Genomic DNA, 12,223 nt, shown 5'->3' with positions numbered 1-12,223 from the left:
GATTTGTCACTATCTAAAATCAACAATGACGGCGATTGTGTGTAATTTATCTTCAGGAATAATGAAGAGTGTAATAAGAAACAGCCAAGCGACTGTGACACTCTCGAGTATCGGAACGGGGAAGGTAAGAAAAGTAAGTGCAATCTCTAATGCTTTTGCCGCTTTTCATTGAATCCATTTTAATTAATCGATTTCTCAACATTTCGGCTAGATTATCGTGAGCAGCATGAATCTCGTTACAACTCGTAGTTAAAGAAAAGCTGTGGTAAACAAACGTAAATGGGGCAAACGTCTACCCTATGTTGCTTCCCCTCTTCCTTTCCTACGCATGACTAGTAAAAGCTCTTTGAGTTCCTTTAACCTGCTGCACAAGATAAGTTACAGAAAAACAAAGGTAACAGATTTTATGATTGGTGCTTCTGTATTTTTTTCTATATATATATATATATATATATATATATATATATATATATATATATATATACATGTTTTATATTTGCAAGCATTTGCGTTCTATCCCACTCTAATTATACCTGTATCTGTGCACAGATATTGCTTTAATAAACTTTCATAGACACTCAAAGATGCGCAATACTGGCCATCGGTTCTGTTTCTTACTCAGCTAACAATTTGCCTGCTACTTAACATCTGTTCGCAGTGGTGGATCAAGGGCCCCTGGTGCAGACAACGCCTCTCTGTAAGTATACCCCACAACCTTGTCGCTATAGATTGTTATATTAAAGTCGAAACCTTTAAACCGATATAGTTGTGAAGCTCCATAGAACCAAGGGTTTATTGCTATTTTGGCAATACTTGGCCGATTGGTTAAGCATGACCTCTAAAAAATTGCACATATTTCTAGCGTTCCGTACAAAACATCGGAGAACCATTACTTCAAAAAAAATGCTTCAAAGACCACTTTTCATGTGCCTTCTTTGGCGGTGTACTCGCTGCATACTGATCAAATCACCGTTGATTGATTCTACTCAAAAGATCAGATGTTTATTGAAGCTATGCAACCTAGTAACCTATATAACCCTTCATAATGTCGTTATTCTATCAGTAACCTAAGTAAGCTAAACTTATTCCTGCCTCTTCTAACTAACTTGCGCATATAGGTTTAAGGTGAAATGGGTATCATAAATATAAATACAAAAATTTGTTACCGTACTCACACATACTCTTTACCTAATCGTTAGCTACAATTTTTTCTGTATTGCCCACATTTGTATTGTGTTGTACATATTGTATTGTAAGCCCACATTTTTTTTCATAGTTTATTCATTTTTTCATGTTTATTCATACTTGCATCGAAGGATAGTGAGTCTACAAAGCTATCGGTACAGCAAGTATAACCCTTCATTCAAGCACCTGAAATTATTCAATGCAGAAAAGCATAAAGACAATTTTATGCGAACCCAAAATGTGCGTGCTATATCAGTTGAAAGGCCAAACCTGCTACGAGAATAACCCAAGTGTTCCCTAGCGGCAGTAGAGGCCGTTGATGTTCTTCCGTCATCGTTCGAGTTAGATGGCATTGAGTCGGTACCTCCCCGTTAGACGACGTTATGACAATACCAGCGCGGACCAGTGTCCCAGGCTCCAATCCCATTTTTTCGGATGCATCTTTGAACGCGTGTTTCGCGACCCTTCGAGGGCGTCGTCTTTCTATGCACTCTGCTTGTGTATGTCTTCCTTGCTTCCTCCCCTCAGTTGCCCATTTTTACCCCGTTCTTCCGCTATGGACAACTTGTGTACGACAACCATTGCAACACTGAATAGCGTGTCTGGCTCCTTACCGGGCGTGACTGGATCCGTTTCCGTAACCACGATATACACGCGGACGCTCTGCTTGTTGTGCCCGTCCACATGGATACTAACTGACCGAATGGCCATGCGGGTAACCGGGTATCTGGCGTGCAGACGGATCAACGTCCATACACATCACTTCCATAAATAATGCACTAAGAACCTCTCCCGATGGGTGGTATGCGGATGCTTCCCGTCGACTGCCGCCTGCTTCTATTGCGGTGACGAACGTAGCTGCCACGTCCGCCGTGGTGCCGAAAAATAAAGGGTTGCTTTCCTTAGTTGAACCTGCGACTAGTCGCAACGTCGAGGAAGCTCTAGTTCGCTTTTGTTCGAAAGTAGCACCGCCCGGCCGCTACGACATAAACGAGAGGAACGTTGGATGACCAGCAGAGCAGGACAATGGCGGAACAATGATGTTAGTTAATCGATCAGGACTGGCAGCCTGTGCCAGTCGACGTACTGATAATACAAACAAGAACACACCTATACAGATAAATAGGCGGACTGCATACGAGATGTAGGGTGCTTGAATTGTTTCAGAACAAAACTTGTCCATGTTACCTATGATCCTAAACCAAAAACGTCTGTATTCGCTTGCTATAGTCGACGAAGTTCACAAATAAGAAGGTGAAACCTATTTTGGAACCAAAGCGACCTAAAGCCCTCGACTGACACAAAGCAACTTCCACGAAAATGCCCTAGATAGTAGATACATGAGATTGCCAACTAAATGCGCACTATCTGGCTTTTTAATAAATCACGTATTAAATTCTTGCTTGTACACATTTATCAACCTCAATACTTTTCGACGCCTTACAGAAGTAGCAACCTTTACGGGATCACTCAAGAAAACACTTGAATGGCTTAAACGTTTGCAAAATAAATCTACCATTACAAGTATTAATTTGAGTTCGTGCTCCTCCTGCTTTTATTTTATATTGCAGTTACCACGCCGCTATTCACGAACTGTGGGACGATTGGCAGTCGATCATACGTTGACCCACATACTTATGAAGACCCACAGCAAGCTATGCGAGAGTTCACTCGCGAGATTGACCGAGAAGCCATCAGCATCGAGGACGTGATTGGGGCAGGCGAGTTCGCAGATGTGTGTCGTGGGCTGCTGCGACAGACCACGCAGCGTGGCGAAGTACGGCTAGTTCCCGTTGCCGTTAAAACTCTGAAGCAAGGCAGTACCGAAAAGGCGCGCAACGACTTCCTCACCGAAGCGACGATCATGGGCCAGTTCGACCATCCAAATGTCATCTACCTCGAGGGCGTAGTCACACGAACATCACCCGTCATGATCATCACCGAGCTCATGGAGAACGGATCTCTAGATCAATACCTTCGAGATAATAAGGGCCAATTCAACATGATTGAGCTGGTCGCCATGTTGCATGGCATCGCCTCAGGCATGCAGTATCTGTCGTCAATGAACTTTGTTCATAGAGTAAGTTAGCTTTAAATGCTACTCGTTTGTTGTAGATATATGACACATATGTCCTATAGAATGCTGTATGGTAGCAAATGGCGCACAGGAAGTCGAGTATTTTCAAATAAATTTCTATATGACTATGACGACATTAAATGGTTGAAAAGCCTGAATTAAAGAGAGTTTTGTGGTCGTAGTGCATTCAGTTGTAGACTCTTATTAACTTGCTTATATTCCACCGCTTCTAATTTACGCGCCGGTACAACACCCGTCATAGCTTATTGTTCTGAACAGTATCCCACTAACACCAAACGGTCATCTGTATGTATCTTTTTACAGGATTTGGCCGCACGCAACGTACTCGTTAACGCCGAGCTCGTGTGTAAAATTGCCGATTTCGGTCTCTCGCGCGAAATCGAGTATTCTGCATATTCTGGCAGTAAGGGCGAATATCGAACATCGGGCGGAAAGATCCCGGTACGATGGACAGCGCCGGAAGGCATCCAGTTCCGAATCTTTACAACGGCCAGTGACGTCTGGAGTTTCGGCATCGTCTGCTGGGAGGTCCTATCGTTGGGCGAGCGGCCCTATTATAACTGGCCAAATCAGGATGTCATTAAAAAAGTGGAAGACGGCTATCGGCTGCCTCCACCCCGCGACTGTCCTGAGGCTTTGCACATGCTCATGGTCGATTGTTGGCGGTCCGATCGGACACTTCGACCAAGCTTTACTAGTATTGTAGGCACCCTCGAAGGTCTTCTTAAACAACCAGGCACACTTCGACGACTGGCCGTCAACAACAACAAGCAGCAGCATCAACTTCTGCAAGGCGGTGGAGCTTGCCACCAACGTTCACAGCATAGCTCGACGCTACAGCTCAACAATGTAGGCGTTGCAGGGTCCGGCCTGAGTGGTATGGTTAGCCTAGGAACCCAGCCCCACAGTAGCATGCAGCATCTTCAGCAACAGCAGAGCGCCATCTATGGCTGTACGCCGAATTCAGTAACGTTAGGCGGTGCGCACTCCACGATGCAGCTGCATCATAACGCAGTAAGTTTACAGTACAGAATTACAAGACGTTAATTTAATTGGAAAGTGCCACCTGTAAGATTCTTTGTCGCGGTATTAATATTTTATGTGATTTGGCTGAGGTATTCAATTGCGGATGCTACCCCTATTGCCTCAATCAGAGGCTAATTTAAAAAAAAAAAATAGCTTCAGTCCGATATCACGGTTTTGCTATTGCCCAACGTCTGTTCGAATAATAACAGAGCTATGAATCTAATTGAATCCTATTCGATGCTTGACGCTTTTAATACTCGCAGGCCAACGCGCGTTCAGTGGAAGAATGGCTCACAATGATTAAAATGTCACGCTACCTTGATCATTTTCTACGTGGAGGTTTCACTACCCTTGAATCAGTTGCGCACCTAAGTCATTCGGACTTGGTTCGGATCGGCGTCCAGCTCGTCGGCCATCAAATCAAGCTACTCAACGAAGCCGAACAGTTGCGAGCAGGACGTCAGGCAGGTGCTCATGACCTCAAAAGTCAACAAGGACATGATGGCTTCCTTGTATGAAAAGAAGAAATACAAGGCACTGTTTTCTGCCGGCGCACATTGGTCTCAACCGAATACATCGAATATAGAGAAATAGCCGCACTGGAGATTAGCGCGAATATATAAATGATAATAGTGAACTAATCACATACGATAATTGCCCGCTTAAAGCATACGCGGTCAGGCTAAGGGGTCACATGAAGGGGCGTAGAGGCAATTGGGGGGAGCAACACGTCATCAACGACAGAAAAAAGGTTGCCGAAGGAAGCTGACGTTGCTCAATGAATATACAGCACGGGTTAGAAGACGCGGAAGTACGTTAAAATGCAACTAAATATAAGGCAGATTAAGGTGACGACTGTGCAGATTTCGCAAATGCATTGGCTGTATGGGCTTGTAGTCTTCGAAATGCTTGGGCGTATGGCCCATGGCCAAAAAAAGGGCACCGTACTGCTCACGGTCGAGCTATGCTGGCGTCCTAATCGGACAAAAAAAGCTCGCTGGCCCGACGAACACAAGGCGGATAGACTCTAGCTACACACAACGACAAGACTGATGCAAAGTCACATTCCTACATAAACAGAGATAATGAAAAATAATAACACACAGGGAAAAAGGGAACGAAACGCGCAAGAACGCAAAAGTGAAAGGAAGATTGAATGAAAGAACATTACCATGCCGATAGTGGTCATGATAGCTGATGAGGGCCTTAGTCGACCACCGATTGGCTTTGGTTAAAAGCTCAGCCGAGTCTGCTATGGTCGTCAGGACAAATTGTGTTTAGGCGTACCAAAAACATCGGATTCCTGTCGCGATGACTGACCGACGTCAAGGCAGACACCCTCATCCGCGCATTAACAGCGTGCGATCAAGCCCAGCAATCGAATGGTGTTAGCTATACATATATATATATATATATATATATATATACACACATATATATATATATGTATATACATATATATATATGTGTGTGTGTGAAAAGAGCGGATCTAGTATATAGAGTACATAAAATAGAATCGAGGAAATGATGCGAGGTTTGATCTTTAGACGCAAAGGAGGATTGGTAGCGGCGGGTAGAAGAACACCTCCCGGATCCCCCTGCTCTGGGATCGACTGCGGCGGAATAAATGAGGTAATTTATCGAGACTAATATTTAACAGAGTGTACTAGCCGCTGCATAGATGAAACACGTAGTGGAATTGCATGGTATTTAGCTGTTAACGAATGCTTGAGTCAAATGGAATGGAGTTATTTGCAAAAACGAGCGAGATTGATAAAAACGTAAGGCAAGCAATGAAAGGAATTGTTTCAGGGGGTAAAAGAGGAATGCTTCGTACTGCTGCTACTCTGGATCACACGTGATCTATGATATGTATTTTAGCAAAGGATAAGAAATCGAGGAAAGAATGAACAATATAAAACGTCATTAACGCATACATTAGAAGAGATATATTTATCAAAAACAAAAGAACATATATTGAGCAACACTGTTATATGGGCCACACACACAAATGCACATCGATGTATTGTTGGTGACCCGCTGTACTTGGGCGGCCACCATGTTCAGCTGAGATCTGAAGCCAATAAATAATGACAATAACCAATAAATTAGCAACATGTTGACCAGAATGTAGCCCCTTCCCGACCTGATGCCCCCCGTCAAGGAGGAAGCGCATTGGACTGGCTAAAAAAAATGTTTACAAATCAACCCAGATGCAGAGACACATCCCAGTAAGCACTGCATTGCAAAATACAGATGTACTGTACATACATACTAGCCGTTATATATATATATATATAAAGCACGACTGCTAATTAAACCAACAATTATTATTACCGATTAAGATAATGATGATGCTGAGCAGTAATCCTGTAATAACGACAGACAACGAGACATGTGATTTACGTGAGGAAAGAATGAGTAAATCCGAAGGTCATGAGGTAAAATGCGCGTTCTCGCCCTGTTTTTCCCCACGAGAATGAAAGCAGAGCACTTCTTGCCAGCCACAGTCGTGCAAATGTGTCAACTACTAAAGAAATACCTCCTAATTGTCGATTTTTAAAGGTAGCGCATGCGGTACCCAATAATTGTTGAGATGACTCACAGAGAGATGAGTTGTACTTAAGAGCGTAATTGTTGAAGCCTGAACACGTCTATCCATTCGATTTTGATTTTCAAACATACTTTTCTCCTTGGATGTAGAAATCTATCTACCTCGTTTTTTTTCCTTTCTCTGAGCATCAGGCCATCATGGAAGCGTCAAGGCGTTTACATTCTGGTCATCATGGTCTTCGTTAGTGTACATATCTGACAATATTATTGACGATGATGGCGAGTAAAGCAATGGGGTGACAATGATGATTTAATTTAAAAGAATACAGTATATGAAGTAAATTCACAAACGGCAACAAATGTGTTTGTTTCTAACAAAGGAATAGTAGCTAGGGAAAAAGTTCTCTAGCGGGGCCACGACCACAAGACACAGTGTCAACAACACATATCAGTCAATTATGCCAACAACATTGTAAAAGCATGATACTGAGCAGCACTGTTCGGGCGATGACTTCATCGATTACTTAATTTATCGTCATTGTTTGAGGTACTAGCGAAAAAGGCTCAATTTTAAAGCGCGTCGACGCGCTTATACATGCGACAATGTACCGTAAACGCACTTCGCGCGATACCATTTAACATAATTTTATGTCGCATCACCTCTCAAATAATGTTTCACCGGTCAGTGTTCCTGAGGACTGTGCAATATTGTTAGCCATATGGTGGGTCACTTGGACTTTGACCACTGGCTTCATTTCATTACAGCCTTTATGTTCCAGCTTGTAGCATATCTATAGAGGTATTTATTTCTGCAGTCTTACTTCTGCTTTCCTCGTTCGTCTTAAATCTATCAAAATTTAGCAATTTTAGAAAAATAAACACGTGTATAATGCTATGTATATGTGTATATATGGCTCCAAAATCGATTGGTAAACGAAATCAAAATATTCCTCTATTTGAAACTTCAAAGTTTGTCGTCGATTAGATGCTCACTAAGTGTTTCTGTAGATTTATGTATATATTCTCTATATCGAAATGCTGCTAACAAAATCACAATGAAGTCGAAATGACTCACCAGTACCATGACGCGTTCCAGGAAAGAAAATTTACCATGGCTATTTAGCATATGTATATTTAATAAACAACTTTCAAATATTTGTGAGGTGATGCTGGGTACTCGGGTCGCGAATGTGTTCCCTCGCAAGTGACCCAGCGGTGACCGCTGTTCTAACTGAGGCGAAATAGTGGAACCCGAAAATGTTGGAAGCGAAAGCCAACATGATGAGAACGTATTGACAAACGCGGAAATGGCCGATTGTTGAAGCTAACTTTCGTTCCGCACAAGAAAACGTCTCCCGCTATAATAAGGTGGAGGAACTTGTATTATAATTAGTTGTACATAAACCGTGTATATAGAATAATAATTATACCAATGCAATGGAACGCAAAACGATGATAACAACAGTAACATTAACGAAAAACCAGGCCGCCGTAAATAGGGACTTAACCGGCTAAGCTGGTCGAAGAGACGGAAAAAACTAATTGGCGGATAGAAAGTTGATTGTAAGTGAAAGTAAATTATTTCGGTTGAGAAAAAAAATCATCAATACACATACAAATAGAAACTGGTCCGAAATGTCAACGTGGGTATAGACGAGGACGGGGCAAACAAATGAAGCATACGACGATTTATTAAGTACTACTAATAATAACAATAACGAAATGATGGTCGTAACGACGAGACAAGGCGAAGCTAATGAGTGAAGCTAGAGATAATAATAATAATAATAATAATAAGTAATAATAATAATAATAATAATAATAATAATAATAATAATAATAAGTAATAATGAAAACAATTAAATGATGGCGAAGTGCAGATTATATACAAGATGCAAGACAGAAAATATGGACGAGAACATTGAAGGGGGCTGAGGTTTGGGTGTATTCAAGCCAAGCATAAGCCACTTCAAAAGGTAACTATGAGTAAACCTGCTCCCAGACGGGAGCTTATACTTCAACTAACTTGGTTAATGGAATAGTGGCAGATGTCAAGCAAGTACTCTCTGGCACCAGGGACTTCAAGTTACTTCCCACATTGCCAGCAAAAGCCGCAGAAAGTGTTCCGTCACTTTGGTTGTATATATGTTTTCCACCGGCTTTGTTTGGTAAGAATAAATTACGATTAACAAAAACTATATTTATTGTTTTTTACATTTGTACAGTTTTACATTTGAGCTTAAATACGGTGTGTCTATCAGTCACAAAATAGCTCATATAGAAACTAGGCAAGCTATATTTATAGTGGGTAATTACACTCGAAAATATCCGTTGAGTCAAATGGTTTACAAAAATAGGTATAACTGGTTTACAAATGTTATTTGAGTGTATTAAGTTAGATAAAGACCATTGATTTACGCATCGCCAAATGCGGAGGACTCCTGCTTCATCCAGATATGAAGGTTCCAACACACAACTTACTTCTTTAAATCGCGTTAAAGTAAACCGAGTAAACAAGGTGTACGTCTACAAACAAGGTATACACTAACGGTACCGTACGAGACAAACTGCAATCTACAATTACAAATTACATAAATTTACAATTTTGCTGTAGAAAAATAAGCCCACTATTGCGACCATTCCGTGAGTGACTTTCATATTTAGATATCCCAAATGTATCTGGACGTCCAGGCTAAAAGCACCCTGATTAGTTCGATGCATGAGACATAACAAGTCGTTGTCCAAGTTATAATACACAACTTAACGAAATAGGTTATTAAGTCGCTTCGTTCGAGCGGTAACTTCCACAGCTACGTTAACAAACATGTTAAGATGATCGTATCTTATCATCTACAAATAACTAAACACAATAGCGTTTCTGCTTGAGATGATGTCTACCAGCAAAATCCTCTTTTGGGAAAATTACGAAAAATTCACTCTAGAAGCCCACAAGCTCTGCAGATGTGGTACGTAATTCAGATTGATCACAGAATATGATTGTTTATTTAATGACAAAAAATTCAGATATATACAGATCTGCTGACGCACGCTCAACTGGAATAAATTCATTGTTCTACCCAATTTCACTACTTCGGACTCCATTTTGTAGCAGCCAATTTCAAACATATATTATTTATTAGAACGTTCAATTCTAAGGCCTTTATTTTTTTTTAACTACGCTGAGTTTCTTGGACTGTATTCGAAAAAAGTGTTTAGGCGTTCGACGATCATCGCTGCTAAAATGAAAATTTTCAATAAATATAGAGAAAAATACTCTTGTGACTTTAGCGTTGTACATTAATTCGAATATTTCTAAAATGTATAACAAAAGAAAAGCCAAAAATTTAGCCGAAAGGTTTACCCTCTGTGCGGAGAGCTATTAAGCTGCTAGACTGACTTTAATTTATCCAGTTTGACTGGTTGATATCACGGTCGAGTCTAGCGTCTAATATATCTCGGGTACGCTCCGAAAGTTTCATTCATGAAAAAAAAATTTCACCATATTTATTTTTTATCCATTTATAATGTTTTCATCAATCTGGTCGATGCGATCTACGCAATTTGATGGTTATAAACCTACATCCAGCTATTGTGTTGCAGTTCTCCATAGTGCCTGTTGCGACATTGCTTAGCATTATTACATTATTTCAATAGCCCCGCTATTTTAGATTCGTTGTAACAGTGACTATACGGAATTTAATAGTATGTTTTTTCCTTTTTTTTTTTAATAGTATGAAAGGATTTTAATTTAACGATTCTGTTCCTCTATAAGAATCTATTGGAACTTACCTCGTTAGTTTCTTTTAATCAGGCCATCTTTCTGTCTCAACTGTCCCACGGCGAAAAACAGCTGGACAGACTTAACCTCATCTATATATTATAATCCAACACAAAATCGTGACTGTCGAGACAGACTAACTCAATTTTAGCCTTATCTCAAAGAGCCCTACACAAAAATCGACTTTCCACTAACAGCGTTTATGTGTTCCCTTAGAGTCGCCGTTCCGAAACGAAATAAAAATCTGCGAAGTACAATACTTTTGCGAAGCTGTCAGGTTTTCAATGTTTTTGTTGGTAAGAACATATAAGTATGCAAGTTTTTACAAAGAATATCTTGTCTTTGGCGGCACCCTAAACGGTCTCAACGTTTACCGTTTGCTGGCCAGGGAAAGCATAGAAGCTCAAGTCACCGGTATAGACCTTATGTCAAACTCCAGCTAAATAAAAGTTTTTTACATTAAAAAATATTGCACGGAAGGGAAAACGCCTGGAGCACAGCTAAGAAGTATGTTCAACTGTGTCATAAAACATATGATTCTGAATGGGTTCGTATCCTATGTATACATCGCTGATCAACTCCTGGTTAAGAAGTTTATCTTATACGGTAAACTCAATCAAAAGCCTCAGGAAAATTGAAGTAAATACAATTAACGCGGTGATTTTTACATAATGCCTGGTACTAGATAATTGTGACAAGTTGCGGTGCCGTTGATTTACGCTTGAAAGGCGAGGCTACAATATGGCTACTATGATTTAAATAATATCAAACCGATAGGTGTCACATCCTGTCTAATCTGCTGTTCCAGTCAGCTGGTTACGATAATTCTCTCTTCCAGATTTACTCTGTTAATAAGCTCATCTCGTCTCCCTGTTGAATCGTTCCAAGAACCCGATCACAAAACTCTACTTACGAATTAAGTTTAGCCGGTGTAATACATTTTGCCTGAAACCGCGTCACGTCATAAGTGCCATTTACTCCTTTCTCCTTCTTCTGATTTGTTATCCTGCAAATCCAGTTGTCTTACTGAACTGAATCCGTCTTCCTCTTTGAAACTTTGTGGCAGTTCGAAACTTACCTGCGGCACTATTTTATCATTGGTTCAACTTAACCGATTCGTTAACTTTGGCCCGCCGCCTGTTGCCACTCCGCACGAATCTCCCATAAGAACGCTCTAAACGTTATGATACCACTCTGTAATAATCGGGAAACAAGTTCTACTGTGCGAGTAAGGTTTACCTCAGGCCGTGTACGTGATGCCAATTCGAGACCTCGCGTAACTCAAAACTGTTACAGCTATTCCCGTTCTCCCACTGGAATACGTTTGTAGTATCACTGCGCTTGGGAAACATCATGTTTCCCCATTTCAACTTACCTATTCTCCAAGCCGAATATCGGCGTTATTTAATCAATTACTAACAACTTCAAAACGAGGTTTTAACTCTTAATTTGGAAAATGAGAAAAGTACGTCTTCTTCCTCGAATTGTGTTTTGTACTGCTGATATAGCGCCTGAAAGGATAACAACTTAAATTAGGAAATGTCGATTAACTATTTGGAAAAGGATCATCGGAGCAAAGGACT

The 12,223-nt window shown here is 40.8% G+C and overlaps 1 protein-coding gene across 6 annotated transcripts in view; it reads left to right on the top strand.

The window, feature by feature from the left end:
- Eph (Eph receptor tyrosine kinase) overlaps positions 1-9,060 on the top strand; it is a 328,008-nt gene extending 318,948 nt beyond the window's left edge. For 3 of the 6 annotated variants that reach the window (XM_022809914.2, XM_086993023.1, XM_086993024.1), the window contains 5 exons: positions 57-133; positions 659-697; positions 2,757-3,265; positions 3,587-4,297; positions 4,573-9,060. In XM_022809914.2, the coding sequence (XP_022665649.1) occupies positions 57-133; positions 659-697; positions 2,757-3,265; positions 3,587-4,297; positions 4,573-4,827 (1,591 nt within the window). In that variant the 3' untranslated portion in view covers positions 4,828-9,060. The remainder of the gene's footprint in view (positions 1-56; positions 134-658; positions 698-2,756; positions 3,266-3,586; positions 4,298-4,572) is intronic. The other 3 variants (XM_022809916.2, XM_022809919.2, XM_022809918.2) reach the window with 3 other exon arrangements.
- The last annotated feature ends 3,163 nt before the right edge of the window (positions 9,061-12,223 follow it).

This window comes from Varroa destructor, unplaced genomic scaffold (assembly GCF_002443255.2).
Source record: "Varroa destructor unplaced genomic scaffold, Vdes_3.0 BEIS01000006.1, whole genome shotgun sequence".
Classification (NCBI taxonomy): domain Eukaryota; kingdom Metazoa; phylum Arthropoda; class Arachnida; order Mesostigmata; family Varroidae; genus Varroa; species Varroa destructor.
This window is presented reverse-complemented; position numbering and strand designations above follow the sequence as displayed.